Source organism: Baudoinia panamericana (assembly GCF_000338955.1).
Source record: "Baudoinia panamericana UAMH 10762 unplaced genomic scaffold BAUCOscaffold_8, whole genome shotgun sequence".
Taxonomy (NCBI): domain Eukaryota; kingdom Fungi; phylum Ascomycota; class Dothideomycetes; order Mycosphaerellales; family Teratosphaeriaceae; genus Baudoinia; species Baudoinia panamericana.
The window spans coordinates 522,904-539,087 of record NW_006911264.1 but is presented as its reverse complement, the minus strand read 5'-3'; the positions used below and the strand labels follow the sequence as shown (position 1 = coordinate 539,087).

Sequence of the window (16,184 nt, the reverse complement as noted above, 5' to 3'; positions counted from 1 at the left end):
GTGAAGCATACCGTGTGGTCGGGAATGGACAAGTAGTAAGCGTCGTCGTAAGCGCATTGAGAGCAGCTCGCTCGGCGGATCTTCGGAAGTGAATCGCGTCTTCCATCTACGCGTCGGTGTCAATGACCTAACTCCTAGCACCTGGAGGTCAACTCATCGCGTTGTTGTTCTTTGCCTTTTGTAATAATGGCGAGCTTCTTTGACAACCGAGCCAGACAAGCTGCGGCGGCGGCGGCGGCGTCAGCGAGCTCGTCCAAGCAACAAGCGCCCACACAGGACAACAGGCTTCAGCCATGGGTGGAGAAATAGTGCGTCGTCAGTCATTGTACGCACGCACTATATGCTAATGGAGTCTCACAAAGCCGACCCCGGTCTCTGGACGACGTTACTGCGCAAGATCATACCGTCACCGTGCTCCGGCGCATGCTTCAATCCTCCAACCTCCCGCACATGCTCTTCTACGGGCCACCCGGTACTGGCAAGACGTCGACAGTGCTGGCGCTTGCCAAGCAGCTGTACGGGCCTGAGCTGATAAAGTCGAGAGTGCTTGAGCTCAATGCCTCTGACGAGCGCGGCATCAGCATTGTCCGCGAGAAAGTCAAAGATTTCGCCCGCATGCAACTTTCCAACCCTCCTGCCGGTCCAGCAGGAGAGGAGTACCGCAAGAAGTACCCATGCCCGCCCTACAAGATTGTCGTCCTAGACGAGGCAGACAGCATGACTCAAGACGCGCAGTCTGCGCTGAGAAGGACGATGGAGACATACAGTAAGATTACGCGCTTCTGCTTGATCTGTAACTATGTGACGAGGATCATTGATCCGCTGGCAAGTCGATGTAGCAAGTTTCGCTTCAAGAGTCTCGATGAGGCAAATGCTGGGAAGCGTTTGGAGGACATTGCTAAGCTAGAGAACGTAAGGTTGCAGGATGGCGTGATAGAGACGCTGTTGCGGTGCAGTGAGGGTGACCTGAGGAAGGCAATAACCTTCTTGCAGAGCGCTGCGAAGTTGGTGGGCGCTGTACAAGCGCCGGCTGGCACATTGCCGGACAAGAAGCGGAAGCGTGCCAAGATAGAAGACGATGAGGACGAGGATGCTATGGATGTCGACCAGCAGACCACGGGTGCCGAATCCCCAGCAGTGACCGTCCGCAGCATTGAAGACATCGCCGGCGTCATCCCAGATGGTACCATTGATAGCCTCTTCACAGCAATGCAGCCGAGCTCGAAGGGCACCATCTACGGCCGGGTGGCGAAGGTGGTTGAAGACCTCATCGCAGAAGGCTGGTCAGCGTCGCAGATCGTGAACCAGCTCTATGACCGGGTGGTTGTTCATGACGAAGCGACTGGAGACAGGCAGAAAGCCAGGATTGTTTGCATCTTCTCTGCTGTGGACAAGAGGCTGGTCGATGGCAGCGACGAGCATCTTACCATACTCGATCTTTGTCTGCAGATTGCGGGCATCTTAGGCGAGCGGTGAAGCTTCGTGGAATGTACATATGCTTACAGCGTAGGCGTCTGGCGTAGCTTAGTGACTGACAACTCTTGCACCTGCGAGTCTCTTTCAGGCAATGATGCATTGCAGGCTACTTCGTCGCCTCAGCTTCGCTTTATTTGGGCGGCTGCTAGCGTGGCATCTTTCTGATCCACTTCGGCATCACAAGCTGAAGCACTACACTGAAGATGCCGCAACGAGGTACCGTTCGTCAGCAGTAGAGTGGTCTATGTGAATACCTACCCACTGGATGGAAAGTATAGTCAGACCAGAGTCAGTCTGATAACCAAGACAAACAAAGCTCATATAGATTCTTCGAGGAGTCAATCTCTAAGGAGCCGCCAGTGAATGTCCTTGACATTCCCGCATGATGAGGGATGAATCTCTTTTGCTTGATCGGTATCTTTGCTGTCGTTCTACCACGATCCTGCGTGAGTGCAGTCAGCCGGCTACTTCGTGGTTGGCAGCGACATGATTCGGCTGGCGAGAGCTTACAACGTCTCAGCGGCCGGTGATGAGTTGTCCGCGACGGACAGGGCTCAACGATCATACGGTCTGGCTCTTGATGTTCACCGTAGCGCTAGTGCGGCAAAGCTGCGCCCAGGTCAAATGCATCGTTATCACACGACCAGCCTTGCCGTATTGTCAAACAGATGCGATGGTTTTGAATAACCGGATATTGCACGGCTCCATGCTATCGGCCCATCTTGTTGATCACCTCACGATGTGCATCCCGCTCCCTTCCCACTTCGCTCAATGGCTGTATACTCCGCAGATCGCCAACAACATCCTTCGCCTTCCCAAAGTAGACCTCCTGCAGCAGATTGCGCATCCGCGTCTCCATGTCTTCTACCATGCGGCCAATGTTAACAACATGTGACTGCTCGATCTCTGAGTCTCTTAGGCCGCTCAGCGGGTTGTCCGATTGTGTCTGACGTGTAAGGTTGCCGGCCAGATCTAGACTGTCCACTGCCGCAGATGACAGTCCCAAGTCAAGGATGACGGTCGAGGTAAGCTTGTAATGCGCAGAACGCTTGGAAGTAGCCTCCGTAACCTCGAGCACGTGTATGCTATCCCAACTCCCCTTCCCACCACCAGCGCTGGAGGTCTTCTTGAACAGAACCACGCCCGCAAAGCCTTCCTCCAGTGCCCAAAGGTACGCCGAGCTAGTGCCTCCCTCGTAGTAGAGCTCCCGGTACACGTCGACCGCACTGTTGAGCGCTACCTCCATCCTCCGCACTCGACCGCCCGGTATGAGGTCTGCGGCATCTTCTGGATCTATGGGTGGTTCAAATTGATTACTCCACGGCGATCGGTAGGAGCTGCCATCGCGGTTATAGTCGCAACATAGGAAGTCTCTACCAGACTTCGGGCAGCGCTTGGAGGTTAGCGCGACGTCGACGGAGGATAGGAGGTCTTCTTCGAGGTCTGGTCGTAGTGATATGATGCCATTGAGGTTCTGTTGGGTTGAGGAGGGTGGAAGACGGCGGAGAAGATCGCTGTTTGAAGCGAATCAGTGAGATGGTTTTACGTGGACATGGGACTTGGCTTACAGTGCTGCGTCAAATGGATCTGCCATTTGGGGAGGGATATGAAAGACGATTTGTGTGGAAATTAGGGACTTCCAAATGTAAGTTAAGGTACGTTGGAAGTGTACCTAGCCAGCAAGTCTGTGCGGAAGAGGATGCGAGTGGGGAACAGCATCAACAAGTTCCCCTTCACAATCCAGCATTCACTCGTTACACCAACCGTCTCAGCAGCTTCCACCGGTTCTCGGGCAAGTATTGCATATGCGAATGGACGTGAAGAGGATCAAGTAACAGGAAAAGGAAGGTCGTCGCAATGCCAGCCTTGAGATCAATGCCCTAGAAGTAGAAGTTTGAGATCAGCAGCAATTCACGATTTGACCAAAGAGTTCTTCAGCTTGTGGATCATGTGGCATGGCACTTCAATCTGTTACATGATTGATACCCGGATGCTGCAATGAGGAGAGCCAGAAGCGTGAGGAGTGGCGCAAATGGATGGCATGGTCGGATAGCATTGGCAGGCGCTTGTAGGACATCGGTGGCATGAGCCAGCCATAGCCGGGAAGTGGCTTCCGCTTCTACGACATTGCAACAACCGACACCAGTCACACTGAGATGCGCTCGTCGCAATCGCTCTGAAGTTTGCGGTCGAGCGGATAGGCTTCATGATAGAGTTCATGTATTGCCTCCTTAGCTAATCAGGTTTGTATCCTAGCTTACTGAACACTTGAACGGCAGGCCGCAAGGTCCCTGGCTCTCATTCTCTTCCCGTTGCTGAGGCGCGGTAGATGTTTGCTGTTGCTGCTGTGCTGCGCTCGGCACACCAGCCGGCTTCGCAGCTTGCGAGTCGCCGCCTGATGTTGTCGCCGCAGCACCACCGCTCTGCGCAGGCTGCTGCCTCCCGGCGGCACCACCATCTAGTCACGCGAAGTTGACCTTCGACACGGCGCCGTAGAAGGCCTTGCCCTGCTCGGTGGCGAGCTTGAGCTCGTTCGAAGTTGGTTGACGCGAGCCGTCAGGGCCCTGTTACACAATCGTCAGTACGGCACTCCGGGATCATACTTGGTGAACACTTACAGCGAAAGTACCGGCACCCCACGGGCTACCGCCACGGACTTCGGTCATATCAGCCAGGAGGCCGAAGGTGGTCTTGTAACCCAACGGCACGTAGATCATGCCATGGTGGGCGAAAGTGCTCATGGCCGCGATGGCAGTACTCTCCTGACCACCTTCCAAAATGTCAGCTCCAAACGTCCTAGCTTTCTTTCATGTCGGTATGATACTCACCACCTGGGGTAGCAGTGCTGATGAACACGCCGACATACTTGCCCCAATAGGCACCAGTCTGCCATTGGTGACCAGTCGAATCGAGGAATGCCTTCCACTGAGCTGGGTAGTTTCCGTAACGGGTCGGGATGCCGAACAGCATGGCGTCGTACTGCTCAAGCGTCCTTGGGTCGTGCAGGGTTGGAATGCTGCTGTCCTTTGGCGGGGCATGCATCTTGGTTAAGATCTCGTCATTGAGAGTCTCGGGGATCTGGTAGAGGTCGCATGAACCGCCGGCCTCCTTGATGCCTTTGGCTTCGGCCTCAGCCAGAGCCTTGATGTGGCCCCAGGTGGAGTACTGCGATCAACTATGAGCGTACTGTATCTTCAAACACGACGTTCACACGTAGCAACCAGTCACGGGTGGCTGCAGGGCATAACTCACGAAAACGATTGCAATCTTTGGTGCCATGGTGGGCTGTGTGTGGTAGTTTAAAAATACAGGGAGTGATGCGAAGTGTCGAATGCAGGATCGTTGACGGTGCGGCACAGCAGGAGGAGAGTGCTTATATAGCTATCATCATACTCCATCATGGAGCATTTTCGATGCTCTTCCAATGCCCGTAGCTCCACCCAACTACCGGCACTTGCCCGTTCGGGGAGGATTAGCTGCGTTTTACGAAACGCAGGGACTTCGATGCTTCGCAATGCGTGACAAAGCCTGAGAAATGCTGCCAAGGCACAATTCCGCACTGTCAAGCGGCTCACGCTCGTCGACCCCCGCCACGCCACGCACCCAACCCGATCATTAAGCTCACTGTGCTGAGAGAACGCTCGAAATTAGATTGGACTCAAACGATGCTCACTTCTGTCATTCTTGCGTGATTGGCAAGAGCGTCATCTACTGCATGCTACGCCGACGTGTAGATATCGCTGCATTGTACCTGCAGCTGACACGAGGTCATTGGTGAAGCTGCATCGATCGGCTCTCAGCTCCTCCAGCGGTGGTGCATCGAAGTATAGACACTTTCAGCAGTCTAGGTAGGTGCAATTGTGACGCTCTTCGTTCACCAACGGGGTCTTCCTTTGGTAACAGTCTGTATAAGGGGGTTGGGAAGATGGGTGGAGACGGCGAGGATGAAGATGATTACTTATCCATGTCCTTCACCGAACAGCCTGCTACTCCCAAGGAGACATCTCTACAGCGGACCACACGCTTGAAGAAGGAAGCTGCAGAGCGCGGTCGTGTACTCTCGAAGAAGGAGTTAGCCGAGAAGGAACGAACCCAGCGAGAGGCTGCGCTCGCGACGCAGCTCGATGCGTCTAACAAGGGAGCCAAGATGATGGCCATGATGGGCTTCAAAGGCGGCGCATTAGGCAAGTCTGGAGATGCGCGAACGCAGCCAATTGAGCTGCTAATTAAAAACGACCGTGGCGGCATCGGCATGGACAGCGAGAAGAAGCGCAAGGTCAGAGAGACCGCAGAGGCTATGCAGGGGCTAGAGAAGAAGAGAAAAGTGGACGAGGCCGGATTTCGGGAGCGGTCGAGGAACGAGCGCGAGGAGCGACGCGCGGAAGGTATGATGTGGAGTGCGATGAGAACGCTGGAAGCTTTCGAAACTGCTGCGCCTGGCGACGAGGAAGCTGGAGAAGCATCTCGAGACACACACGACGAGAAGCTGCCACCGGTGAAAAGTATCAACGTATTATGGCGGCCAGTCGTCAAGCAACGGCAAGACAGAGACCGCGAGCGAAGAATGCGATATGATCTCGACCAAAGCCTATCACGCAAGCCGGACTACGATGACCTTAACGCGGAGACAGAGGACCGGCTTGGATTTAGTGATGAAGTGCAAGAAACGGTTGAAGATGATCCGGAATTGGAGGCCTTCGAATCTCTCACTTTCGCTGAAAGGCTCGCAAGGGTGGTTGAGTTCTTGCGCGAGAAGTACCACTACTGCTTCTGGTGCAAGTATCGCTATCCAGACGCGGATATGGAAGGGTGTCCAGGCTTGACGGAGGATGAGCATGGCTAACGCTTCGCGCAAACGGCACCGCGATCTGCAGGAGAACATGTCTCACGCCGTTCCCACACACGCGATATTGACCGATGTGTTTTAATGTGCTGCCTGGAGGTCAGGAGACCCTTCCCCACGAGACTCGCTTCGTTTTCAACGGTATAGATAGCAGTCCTGCTCTCATGTCGAGAGACTGCGGAGCTCATGCCCGAAAAGGCCGCCTCATATATTTGACAAGCAAATTTTTCCTCAGTCTGGCGTGTTTCAACTCACCATAAGCGGTCAGCGCGTTGTAGGGAGAGTTCAGCCGCCATTTATGAGCCGTTACAGGGGTGCAGAAAGTATAAGACAGCAAAGCTAATTTTGGCGTTCTTAGGCGTTCCAGACAAAAGGAAAGTCATACCGCTCATCCTTTCGGTGAATACACACTTTGTCCGAAGGAACATGCGGGGGATCTGCTACCCTCGTAACGCCTCCTCCGTCAACGACAGGGACGCGGTACGGTCGCGAAGCGATACGAGACCGATTGCGTGAACCTCTGCCGGCTCAGGACACTGTCGGCGCTCGCGGCTAGCCCATTCAAATGATGTAGCGGAAACTGTGGGAACGTTTTCACCAAGTCGGTCGCAAGCCCGAAGTTTCTCCTCGCCCTGACACTGCGGGATCTCAGAGACATGAAAGGCACGTTCCTCGTGGCGCTGCTAGATTGCGTCTATCGTGATCTTAGCTCGCTTAAGGTTGTGGTCGGCATGACGCCACACGCGGTGAAGCCCTGCGCGATAGCCAGGCACGGGGCCGTGGTGCGTGCAGCCATAAATGTACGGTTATAACGATGCGACCGCCTGAGTGAATGCCTTCATACGTTTTCCGACCATTGTACGTGCTGTTGCGTCTCGACGATCGTTGAAGTGTCGCATTGTGTTCACCACCAGTCCAACAAGTCAACAGCGATTCGTCGGAATGGCTGTCGCGACCATGATGCCCGCAACGGTACGTTGATTAGGTACCGGATAGCCCTCCTGTTACTTACAATGAAGCAGCATGCGCCAATGGAAAGTCGGAAGCATTACAATCAGCCTTTCAACGCAATGCTCTTATGCGAAAAGCTTGAAGCCTTGCAATGGCAAGAGTCCGATCGATTAAACCAACGACTGCCGTACTTCCCGCATAGTGCAGCACAACAGTTTGTTGCGACTACGACCCCCCAGACTTCCGCCAAAGCACCGAATGAGCCACGCACTCGTCGGCCCCTCGCTATCAGACAACGTTCGAAGCCCATTTTTACGGCGGATGGTAAACCCTGTGTTGACCCCGGCCGCCTGCAAGCAGCGCTTGATCAAGGTACGCTTTCTTGGCTCCTTGGTATTCAGGTCGTCACCGCCGCTAACTGTGCGATGTAGCGTCCCACACACAGTCTCGCAGAGTATCACGCTCTGAACATGGTCACGATCCCAGCAGTACTCAGGTTCAGGCGCAAGGCAATGACACCGTTGAACGCAGCGAGAGTCGGCGATTGTCCTACCAACCTGGCGATGCAGCAGACCGCCGCCTTATTGTCAAGCTTGACGAGGTTCAACCCCATTCTCAGCCAAACGTAAAGCTACATGCTGTCGAGCATGGCTCTTTGGCGCAGTACGAACGCGAGCCTGACACAGCCGACCAAGACGACGTCCCGGCTTTTGGCACGATCAGCATATATACCGAGTGACGAACAGCAATCCCTGAGCCGAAGTGCAAGCATGCGTCCGAAAATTAGATTCCATGATCGGCCGGACTGGGCTCAACAATCCGAATGTGGCGACAGTATGCGGCAGCTTCTACACAGCAAGCAGCGGCCGCAAAGCAAGCTAACGGAACGAACACGCACGATCTTGACCGAAGACCGTGATGCGGGAATTGAGCGCCAGAGACAAAGCAGCCTGCCGGAGAACCTTATCAGCGACGCCGTGCAACGCATCAAGGATCAGAAGAAGTTGAAGCGGAGACAGAGCATCATGGGATTGTTTGGGTTGTCGTAGAAGATATGTTCCATTCGTTGTCGCTTATCAAACGCCTCGCATTACAGGCCAAAAGCCACCCATCATCGCGCCCGCTTCAGTATCTCACAAGTCCTAGTAACTCCACGGTCGAATGCGATACTGCTCATTCTCTTCTGGTTTCCCGGGCAGCGGCACACCGATGTCCCTCTCCTGAAACATCGGCATGAGGTAGAAGCCGAGATCCACCGTCCGCACATTGTCACCTAGCTGTGTGAGGCCCCAGCCATTGCCGAGCCACGACATCTGGTTGATCTCCGCGCCGTTTGGTTCTGGAACGTACTCATACTCGTAGTCTTCCCATCGCGGACTACGAAGCGCTTCGATGCAGTGGAGTGTGCTGCCCGGCCATAACCCGGTGACTTTGTCGCTGCTGCGACCTTGGCCGTCTTTGCGGTACCTGCTCGTGTAGTCAGTAAGCTGTCGTGGTGTGTGACGAGCTGTGCTGGAGACTCACCATGACTGACAATCGTCCATGAAGACTGTAGTGTTGAAGTACGCATCGCAGTACCTGGTGAAGTCCCTCACTCTAGCAGGCTTAATAACCATGCTTTTGATGTTTTCTTTCTGGATCTTTCGGATAGCCTTGAGGATATAGTCGCCGGTACTTTCAATCATCATCGTTAAGCTGCCCTCTCCGATCGCGCCGTTCGGGCCCAGCATGAAAAAGTGATTCGGGAATTGATCCGTCGTGAGCGACAGGTAATTGGTCGCCCGTGTGTACCAGTGCTTCTGCAGCGTATGTCCGTTCAATCCTGCGGTGCGGAACGGTGGTGCGGCCGAAGCGTAGAAGCCCGTCGCGCAGATTAGTACGTCAATCTCGTGCAGCTTGCCGTCCTCCGTTACAACGCCCTTTGGCTCAATCTTGGCGATTCTGTCGCGGGTGTATGTGACATTGTCTTCAGCCAAAGCCTCTAAGAAACCTGGGCCAGGCGTCAGACGCCGACAGCCAGGCGCGAAAGACGGCTTCAACCGCTCGAAGTACTCCGGCCTCTTCTTCAGCCGCGCCTTCATGCCGTCCTCGAATGCCTTCTGCGCGTTCATCTGCATCTCTGTTCCCTTTAACGTCACGGCGTGGATATTGTTCGCATCCGCTTCAACCATCATACGGAAATCGAGCCAGGCCTCTGGATCCTTCTTGAACTTTTCAATGAGCTCCTCGGAGAAGTTGAACTTGTCACCCATGCCTAGCTTGTCCTGCACACCCTGAGCGAGCGGCGGTGAGATCCAAGTCCGGCCACGGATGAAGCAATTAAGTTGCGCCCCGGCAATCTTCTGCAACTTTGGAATGATCTGAATCGCGCTGCTGCCCAGGCCAATGATGCCAACGCGCTTGTTAGTGAAGTCGTAGCTGTCGTTCCAACCCGCGGAGTGCATGATCTCGCCTTGGAAGCTCCGCAGGCCCTCAATGTCAGGCCATTGCTTGTTGTTCAGTAGACCACGTGCGCTGACAAGTATTTCGCAAGTGTCTTCGAAGATCTCGCCGTTAGGTTTCTTCACTTTCACGTGCCATTTGCCTTCATCTTCCCGCCATTCGCAATCGGTGACCTCGTGTCGCAGCTTGATGAAGCGGTCTGCGCCATACTTCTTCGCCGAGCTCTCGATGTAGTCGCGAATCTCCCACGAAGGGGCGTAGAGTGATGACCAGTCTGGTTTCGGATTGAAAGAGAATTGGTAGCTATGCGATGGGACGTCGCAGGCCGCGCCCGGGTAGCGGTTCTCGTACCTTTCGCTGTGATTAGCCCAGTCATACTACTCCGTGAAATGCTCAGACATACCATGTGCCGCCAATACCGTCATTCTTCTCATAGATGGTCAAGTCGCAGTTTCGTATCCGCTCCGGTATCCTGATGCCACAGTAGACACCCGAGTAGCCGGCACCAATGACAATCACTCTAATGGGTCTTTGGTTTTCGACAGGTACGTCATGTAGTAGCCACTCCGGCTCAGCCTTTACGCCATTGGTATGTGCAACTCCGTTTGTGTGAGGGACGCCATTCGATTTAGGCTCCTGGACCAGCGGAGCCTGCTCGACATGCGAGATACCGTTCTTAGTATTGTACGGGTTGGCATGGACTGGGTCGACGCGAACAATGCTCTCTGGCAGATTAGGAACAGCAGACATCTTGTGCTGTGTGCCTTCTAAACACTCCAACCAGAGGGTGTAAGAAGTAGTGCGTAAGAATAAGACGAAGTGGAGAGCCAAACAACCTACCACGTTCCTATGCACAGCTGGAGAAGGTCTACACTATATGTATCCACTCGGCGGAAGGGTGACATGGAGGAGCAGTCACGTTCAGATGGAGATTGCTCCACAAGAAGTTGATCCGCGACTCATTGCCTTCTCCACGCCACCGCGTAGATGGATCGATGTGGGGCTGCGGGACTCGACGTCGGCGGGCTCTAGATCCCTGCACACAATGGAGATTCTCCACTGGCGGGCCTTATGAAGGCGACTGCCGATGCTGTAGAAAGTTTGGTGAAATGCTGCCGTTACCTCGGAAGCCACTCCAGCGACTTGGCGGCTCAGCTACAGTATCGGCAAAGAGAGATAGTCAATCTGCCGGCTAGAGCCTTCCGTCCGATATCGATCGAACTAGGTCTTGCCTGCCTGGCAGAGTTGGCTGGCTATCGGGAGAGTGAACGTTTTGCTGGTCGAGTGAATGTGTGTAAATGTATGTGACTCCGCCGCCGAGACGCCGGCATCTTCGTCGAGGCGAGAACGCCGCTTTGTCCGCAGTTCCATGATTAAGGTACGAAGCCACCCCACGCGGTTATGCTCCGCACTTTTATGGGGCGGTTGTGGATCCTGGAAAAGCTGGAGACTTCCGGGTCGATGAGTGAAGTGGAGACGGCTGCCATTTGCGGCAGTAACAGAAGGTAAGGCAACTGTGACATGGACGTCCGGGCGTTCCGGTGACACTGCCCACACAACATATGGCTAGCTGGCCAAGCACGTTTATTGTAACGAGTTTCCAGACAATGAAACTGCTAGACTCTCTTACGAGGCTACACTTTCAGCACTCGCCTCAACCACTTGCATTGTGTGACCTGCGGCGCTGTGCAGGGGCGGCCTAAACCGTATCACAGCCAGCTGAAAGAGGATCGTCAGCATCACAGCATATAAGGTGGAAACGTTCCTGTCCTTACCTGTCGTTCATGCGCAAATCCCAAACTCTCTCCGTCTGCACTCCAACTCAGACTCGGCTCAATGCTCGCTTCATCCTCATCTTCTACGGCACCACTCGTTGCTGGCTCTGTCGCCTCACTATTCCTCGTAGCAGCTTGGTCTGGTCGCCACGTCACAAGCGGCTCATGCTGTCCAAGCCTGTTCGTCTTCTTTGAGAACAGGGCTTCAGCAGTGTAGACCTGCACTAATTCCGGCCCGCCAATTGCAAGATGCGTGCCCTGGTGTGACCACGCAAGCGCGAATGCAGGGCCGTCCGCGAGTTGGACTTGACGGTATACTTGGCACAGGATGTTGCGCCGGGCATCAAATGAGCTCGTGATGCGGTACAGTACAGCAAAGCCTTCTTCGAAGGCGGCGCCGAGTATAGCGCTCTTTCCGTCGCTGGCATCGCTGGGCCCCTGTCCTGGCCCGCCTCGATCGACTTGTTGTGGTGGCTGAAATGCCAGTGCTGTTAAGGTTCCAGGTAACTCTACGGAGGCAGCGCCGGACGTGGAAGAACCGGCCGCACCCTCTCCAGAGTTTGACTCGGGGAAGATCGCTCTCATGATCATCAGCTTCGCCTCGGTCGAGGCATAGATAGCAACGCCAACTTCGGCATCGAAGCGTAGCTTGTCGCACTCCTCCTCCGTCTCCACCACGCGGGAGCTCAGTTCTGATAGGCCACGGATGGCAACATTGTCTGCATCTATATCCTCCGCACATACTTCTCGTGCTTCTGAGAGGCGATAGGACCTCGCCAAGCCCGCCGAGCCACTGACCATGAAAGTATCTTCTCCGATCCAGCAGGCATCGAGCAGCTGGCGATCGAACATGCACCATGCAATCGGCTGCTTCGCCACGTTGTGATCTTCCAGACCCTCACTGGCAGACTGCTGCACATCGGCTGGTACCTTCCATATCTGTACCAGCCCTCTTTCAGTGTTAGTACGCGCAACGAGCAGATAACTGCCCTGAGGGCTGTATCGGACACACAGCACGACGCTTGACGCTTGCAGCAAAGTCTCATCAACATCCCATGCAGAGCTGCCGTGATCGCGACCGTGGTTGAGTATAAGCTGCATTGGGTGTTGTTGATCTTGCTTATCGTCACTGCCGCTGTCAGAGAGTTGCAGGATCGCTTGCATTGCACAAGCAGCCGTGTGGCCCTTTGGATGCCATGCGCTTGCCATGATTAGACCCTGTGGTGGCAGGTGGGGGTCATCCTGGTGTTCAATTGCGGAGGTTCCGTCCAGAGTTTGCGGGACGTCGTACAAGCGGCACAAAGATTGTCCTACCGTTAGCATCAAGCTCGCGTTCTTCGGATCAGAAGCGTCAGGATTGAAGGCGCTCTGAAAAACTCTGGCGCCGGGCTTGTCTAGCTTCCAGTACATTGTACTAGTCAGAGGGCCAATCTTTGTCTCAGTCTGGGTCATAAGGTCCATGCTGTCATAGCGCGCAGGCTGCGCTTCAGCCTCAACGTCTAATTCGCCTGAAGCGGTGGTGGCTGCTTCTGCATCATTGTCCTGTCCAGCTCCGACATCCGGTGAGCCGTTAGTCACAACGTCGATCTCCATAGTCTCGTCCATGACGCCGTTGACCATACTTCCTCCATCAGTGACTGACGTCCTCCGTTGCCGCTTGGGCGCAGGCACCGGAAACTCATCAGGCGCCCGCATGATCTGCTTCGCTGCATTGGCATTGGCATTGGCAGTTGAAGGCCGATCTTTCCTCTTCCCGCTACTCGTAGTAGGCCTGCTGTCAGAGCTGGCCACACCGTTCTCAAGTAGCGTAGTTTCTTCCTCGCCCATAGGCTCGCGGGGGTTTACGTCCGCCCATGGGTACCTCCGTGGCTGATCTCTCCTTCGCGCGGTCGCTGCATCAAGAAAGAGGCCTTCATTGACCAACATATACAGGTCGTTCCGCTTCACGGCACGAGCGAAGGGGAAGCTCTCCGGGTTCCGGAAATCCCGTGGTCGATGCCATTCCTTGTGGAAAGCGATGGCAGAGCTCTCCAGACCGTTCTCTTGAAAGTAGCGAAGGATGAGGTAGTTTAGGTGATCGGAGTGGAGCGGCATGGTGACTGTTCGCTGGATTCGTGTCGTCTCCGAGTTTCGCCTGAGTGTAGGCGCATTGGCGGCGCGTCGCGTGACAGCTTATGACTGACCAATGCGACTTGATCAAGTCTCGTCAACAGTGCAAGCTTAATTATCGGTGCGACATACGGAACAGCAATGGTTGATCGCGCAAAAGAGATTGCATATGTATGCTCTGAGTGAAGGTAGTCTTGCCAAACCCACGCATCTGGCGTTGCAGATCTGATCCAAGGGACCGGAGCGGTCCGCTCATCGAGGCATCCTTCAACTCAAGGCTGTTCTAGAGCCTTACCTGGGTGAGCTTCAAGCCACAACGGCAGACTTCTCGAAACAGAATGGAGCATCGATAGCTACAGAGGACAGACGCCAGGATGCCAACACGCTTCAACATCAATCTGCCGCCCTTGACCCGTATACTGTTTCTAGCCAACCTCGCCTTCTCCGTCTTGAACGCTATCCTACGCTTCCGCTCTTGGACAGCATCTTTGCCATCAGTGCCTGCAAGCCAGCTCGCACAACAGCCAGCCAACTACTTGTCAGATCCAAGATGGGCGGTTCCATTCCTTGCTCTTGTGCCGATCAGATCGATTCGCTACCCCTGGACTTTCGCTACAGCAGCCGTTATCGAGAACAATGTTGTCAGCCTTGCCATCAGCGCGAGCGTCATCTGGTTCGGCGGACGGTATCTAGAACGAGCATGGGGCGGCACTGAGTTTGCGAAGTTCTTGCTGGTAGCTTGCACGATACCCAATCTGCTCACTTTCTGCGTCTATGCTATATGGCATGCCTCTGTTCGTACGCCTGATTTGTACGTTCAGTTCTATCATGAAGCAAAGAGTGTTCACCCTGACATATTTGTGTGCAGCCCAACACCGATACAAGGCCTGTTAGCACTTGAAGCGGGCTTTCTTGTTTCGCTCAAACAGCTAGTGCCCGAGCATACCGTCTCCCTGTTCCGCAATACTGTTCGTGTTCGGATAAAGCACTTCCCAGCAATCTTCACACTGGCCAACATCGTTTCCGGACCTCTCCTCGGGACTTGGACGGCACTATGGCTTAGCTTATTTGGCTTCCTAACCAGCTGGATTTACCTTCGCTTTTACCGCATCACGGAGCTCACGAGCACCGCAACAGGTGAAAGCGCGAAGATGCGTGGCGATGCGAGCGACACCTTCTCGTTCGTCGCGTTCTTTCCAGATGGGATGCATCCGTTCTTAGCGCCTCTGTGCGACAGCATCTACGCTCTCCTGGTGCAGCTGAATGTATGCACGCCGTTCTCTGAGGACGCCATTGATGCCGGGAACGAAAACGTGGCAGCACGGTCTGAGGGAGGTCTACCAAGTATCATGAACCATAGTAGCGCAGGCAGTGGCGGCAGACGAGCGGAAGCGGAACGCAGACGAGCCTTGGCGCTGAAAGCGCTTGATCAAAGGCTCAACGCCGCGGCTGCGAATCGAGCAGGCAGTGCACCAGTCGCCAGCGCTGCACTGGTGACGGCAAGCGACACTGTGCCGGATGCTGCCGTTGGCGCTTCTGCGGAGCCGTCGCAATCGCCCGTTGCAGTGAAAGAAGCGCAGGCATAATCTTCGTCTTCTGCATGACTTTAGCGTGGCGTTCAAAATGTGGCACGTCTGACACGGTCTTGACTTTGACTTCGTGGCACCATTGTGCCTTACCATACGTTGATTTGCATACGCTCATTGCATCTACATACACAGCGCGGCATTATCGTTCGCCGTTGCGCTGTCTTCGTAGACATCTCGCTTGGTCTAGGTCTGCCGATCGTACCTAACGCCCGTCGACCACTCTGTCATTTTTATTGTATTCATCGTCGTTGTCATGTCTGGAATCATCGTTGTCATGTCTGTCATCATTGACATTTCTGTCGTCGCTATCGTCGCTATCGCTGCTGTCGTCGCTGCCATCGCCATCGTCGCTATAGTCGGCGTCATTATCCTTATCCGCACGTTATTGTCGATTGCGTCATCTGCCAGAGCATCGTCCACCGCACCAGCATCGTTACCATCGTCGCCATGGTTGCCGGTATAGTCGCCGTCATCCACGATCGGAGCGCCGTGAGCCCGTACGCTATTTTGCTCGCTTGATTGCGACGGCGGAGCCGTCCTACACATGCTATCGTCCATACAGATATAGCTCGGCCGTGGTCTCACAGGCGAAGTAAGGGACGCGGTGCTCATGTTGGGTGGCAAGGCTGGCGTGTACACTGGAGACTGTTGTATAGGCAGGCTGGCGTGCTCGTTGTGCAGCGGGTATGCACGTGACGGCACTTGCAGCGCGTAAGGTAGCGGTTACGGCGGACACATACCAGCATAAGGGTCGCTTGTAACAAAGGGCGCCGGCGGCGGGGGTTCGGTGCTCGGTGAATAGCCGTGTCGTAGACACTCGCGTCATATACGTCGCCAGGGTACGAGTGCGGTGCCGGCACAGAAGCCGGAAGTTGTTCCATCGTCGGGTCTGCGTAATGCTCGCTACCCCGTGCAAGAGGTGGTGGGGCATGTGAAGGCTTTTGCGGTGCGTATCCTCAGTGCCTATGCGCCGCTTCGTCCGCCGCGGAGCTGGAGCAG

At 54.8% G+C, this 16,184-nt stretch overlaps 8 protein-coding genes across 8 annotated transcripts; 4 read left to right on the top strand and 4 right to left on the bottom strand.

Annotated features, from left to right (window-relative positions):
- The first annotated feature begins 166 nt into the window (after nucleotides 1–166).
- BAUCODRAFT_35150 (uncharacterized protein) lies at nucleotides 167–1,910 on the top strand. The gene is made up of 2 exons (XM_007679231.1): nucleotides 167–308; nucleotides 363–1,910. The coding sequence occupies exons 1-2, from the start codon at nucleotides 187–189 to the stop codon at nucleotides 1,474–1,476; spliced, it is 1,236 nt and encodes a 411-aa protein (XP_007677421.1). The 5' UTR covers nucleotides 167–186; the 3' UTR covers nucleotides 1,477–1,910.
- A 275-nt stretch (nucleotides 1,911–2,185) lies between these two features.
- Nucleotides 2,186–3,070, bottom strand: BAUCODRAFT_123626 (uncharacterized protein; the record flags this gene model as incomplete). Its single annotated transcript, XM_007679560.1, has 2 exons — nucleotides 2,186–2,990; nucleotides 3,045–3,070. The coding sequence occupies 2 exons, from the start codon at nucleotides 3,068–3,070 to the stop codon at nucleotides 2,186–2,188; spliced, it is 831 nt and encodes a 276-aa protein (XP_007677750.1).
- Nucleotides 3,071–3,938: 868 nt separating this feature from the next.
- BAUCODRAFT_149177 (uncharacterized protein) lies at nucleotides 3,939–4,755 on the bottom strand (the record flags this gene model as incomplete). The annotated part of the gene is made up of 4 exons (XM_007679559.1): nucleotides 3,939–4,040; nucleotides 4,095–4,246; nucleotides 4,305–4,641; nucleotides 4,729–4,755. 4 exons carry the CDS (start codon nucleotides 4,753–4,755, stop codon nucleotides 3,939–3,941), a joined length of 618 nt encoding a protein of 205 aa, XP_007677749.1.
- Nucleotides 4,756–4,993: 238 nt separating this feature from the next.
- Nucleotides 4,994–6,550, top strand: BAUCODRAFT_527737 (uncharacterized protein). The gene has a single exon (XM_007679558.1). The coding sequence runs from the start codon at nucleotides 5,402–5,404 to the stop codon at nucleotides 6,317–6,319; it is 918 nt and encodes a 305-aa protein (XP_007677748.1). The 5' UTR covers nucleotides 4,994–5,401; the 3' UTR covers nucleotides 6,320–6,550.
- Nucleotides 6,551–7,261: 711 nt separating this feature from the next.
- On the top strand, nucleotides 7,262–8,009 carry BAUCODRAFT_25256 (uncharacterized protein; the record flags this gene model as incomplete). The annotated part of the gene is made up of 3 exons (XM_007679160.1): nucleotides 7,262–7,291; nucleotides 7,342–7,642; nucleotides 7,702–8,009. 3 exons carry the CDS (start codon nucleotides 7,262–7,264, stop codon nucleotides 8,007–8,009), a joined length of 639 nt encoding a protein of 212 aa, XP_007677350.1.
- A 138-nt stretch (nucleotides 8,010–8,147) lies between these two features.
- On the bottom strand, nucleotides 8,148–10,900 carry BAUCODRAFT_527822 (uncharacterized protein). The gene is made up of 3 exons (XM_007679557.1): nucleotides 10,116–10,900; nucleotides 8,795–10,063; nucleotides 8,148–8,737 (listed from the first exon to the last, which is right to left on the bottom strand). Exons 1-3 carry the CDS (start codon nucleotides 10,460–10,462, stop codon nucleotides 8,413–8,415), a joined length of 1,941 nt encoding a protein of 646 aa, XP_007677747.1. The 5' UTR covers nucleotides 10,463–10,900; the 3' UTR covers nucleotides 8,148–8,412.
- Nucleotides 10,849–13,765, bottom strand: BAUCODRAFT_35145 (uncharacterized protein). The gene is made up of 2 exons (XM_007679230.1): nucleotides 11,488–13,765; nucleotides 10,849–11,431 (listed from the first exon to the last, which is right to left on the bottom strand). Exons 1-2 carry the CDS (start codon nucleotides 13,579–13,581, stop codon nucleotides 11,339–11,341), a joined length of 2,187 nt encoding a protein of 728 aa, XP_007677420.1. The 5' UTR covers nucleotides 13,582–13,765; the 3' UTR covers nucleotides 10,849–11,338.
- Nucleotides 13,766–13,900: 135 nt separating this feature from the next.
- On the top strand, nucleotides 13,901–15,553 carry BAUCODRAFT_35143 (uncharacterized protein). The gene is made up of 2 exons (XM_007679229.1): nucleotides 13,901–14,407; nucleotides 14,465–15,553. The coding sequence occupies exons 1-2, from the start codon at nucleotides 13,971–13,973 to the stop codon at nucleotides 15,180–15,182; spliced, it is 1,155 nt and encodes a 384-aa protein (XP_007677419.1). The 5' UTR covers nucleotides 13,901–13,970; the 3' UTR covers nucleotides 15,183–15,553.
- The last annotated feature ends 631 nt before the right edge of the window (nucleotides 15,554–16,184 follow it).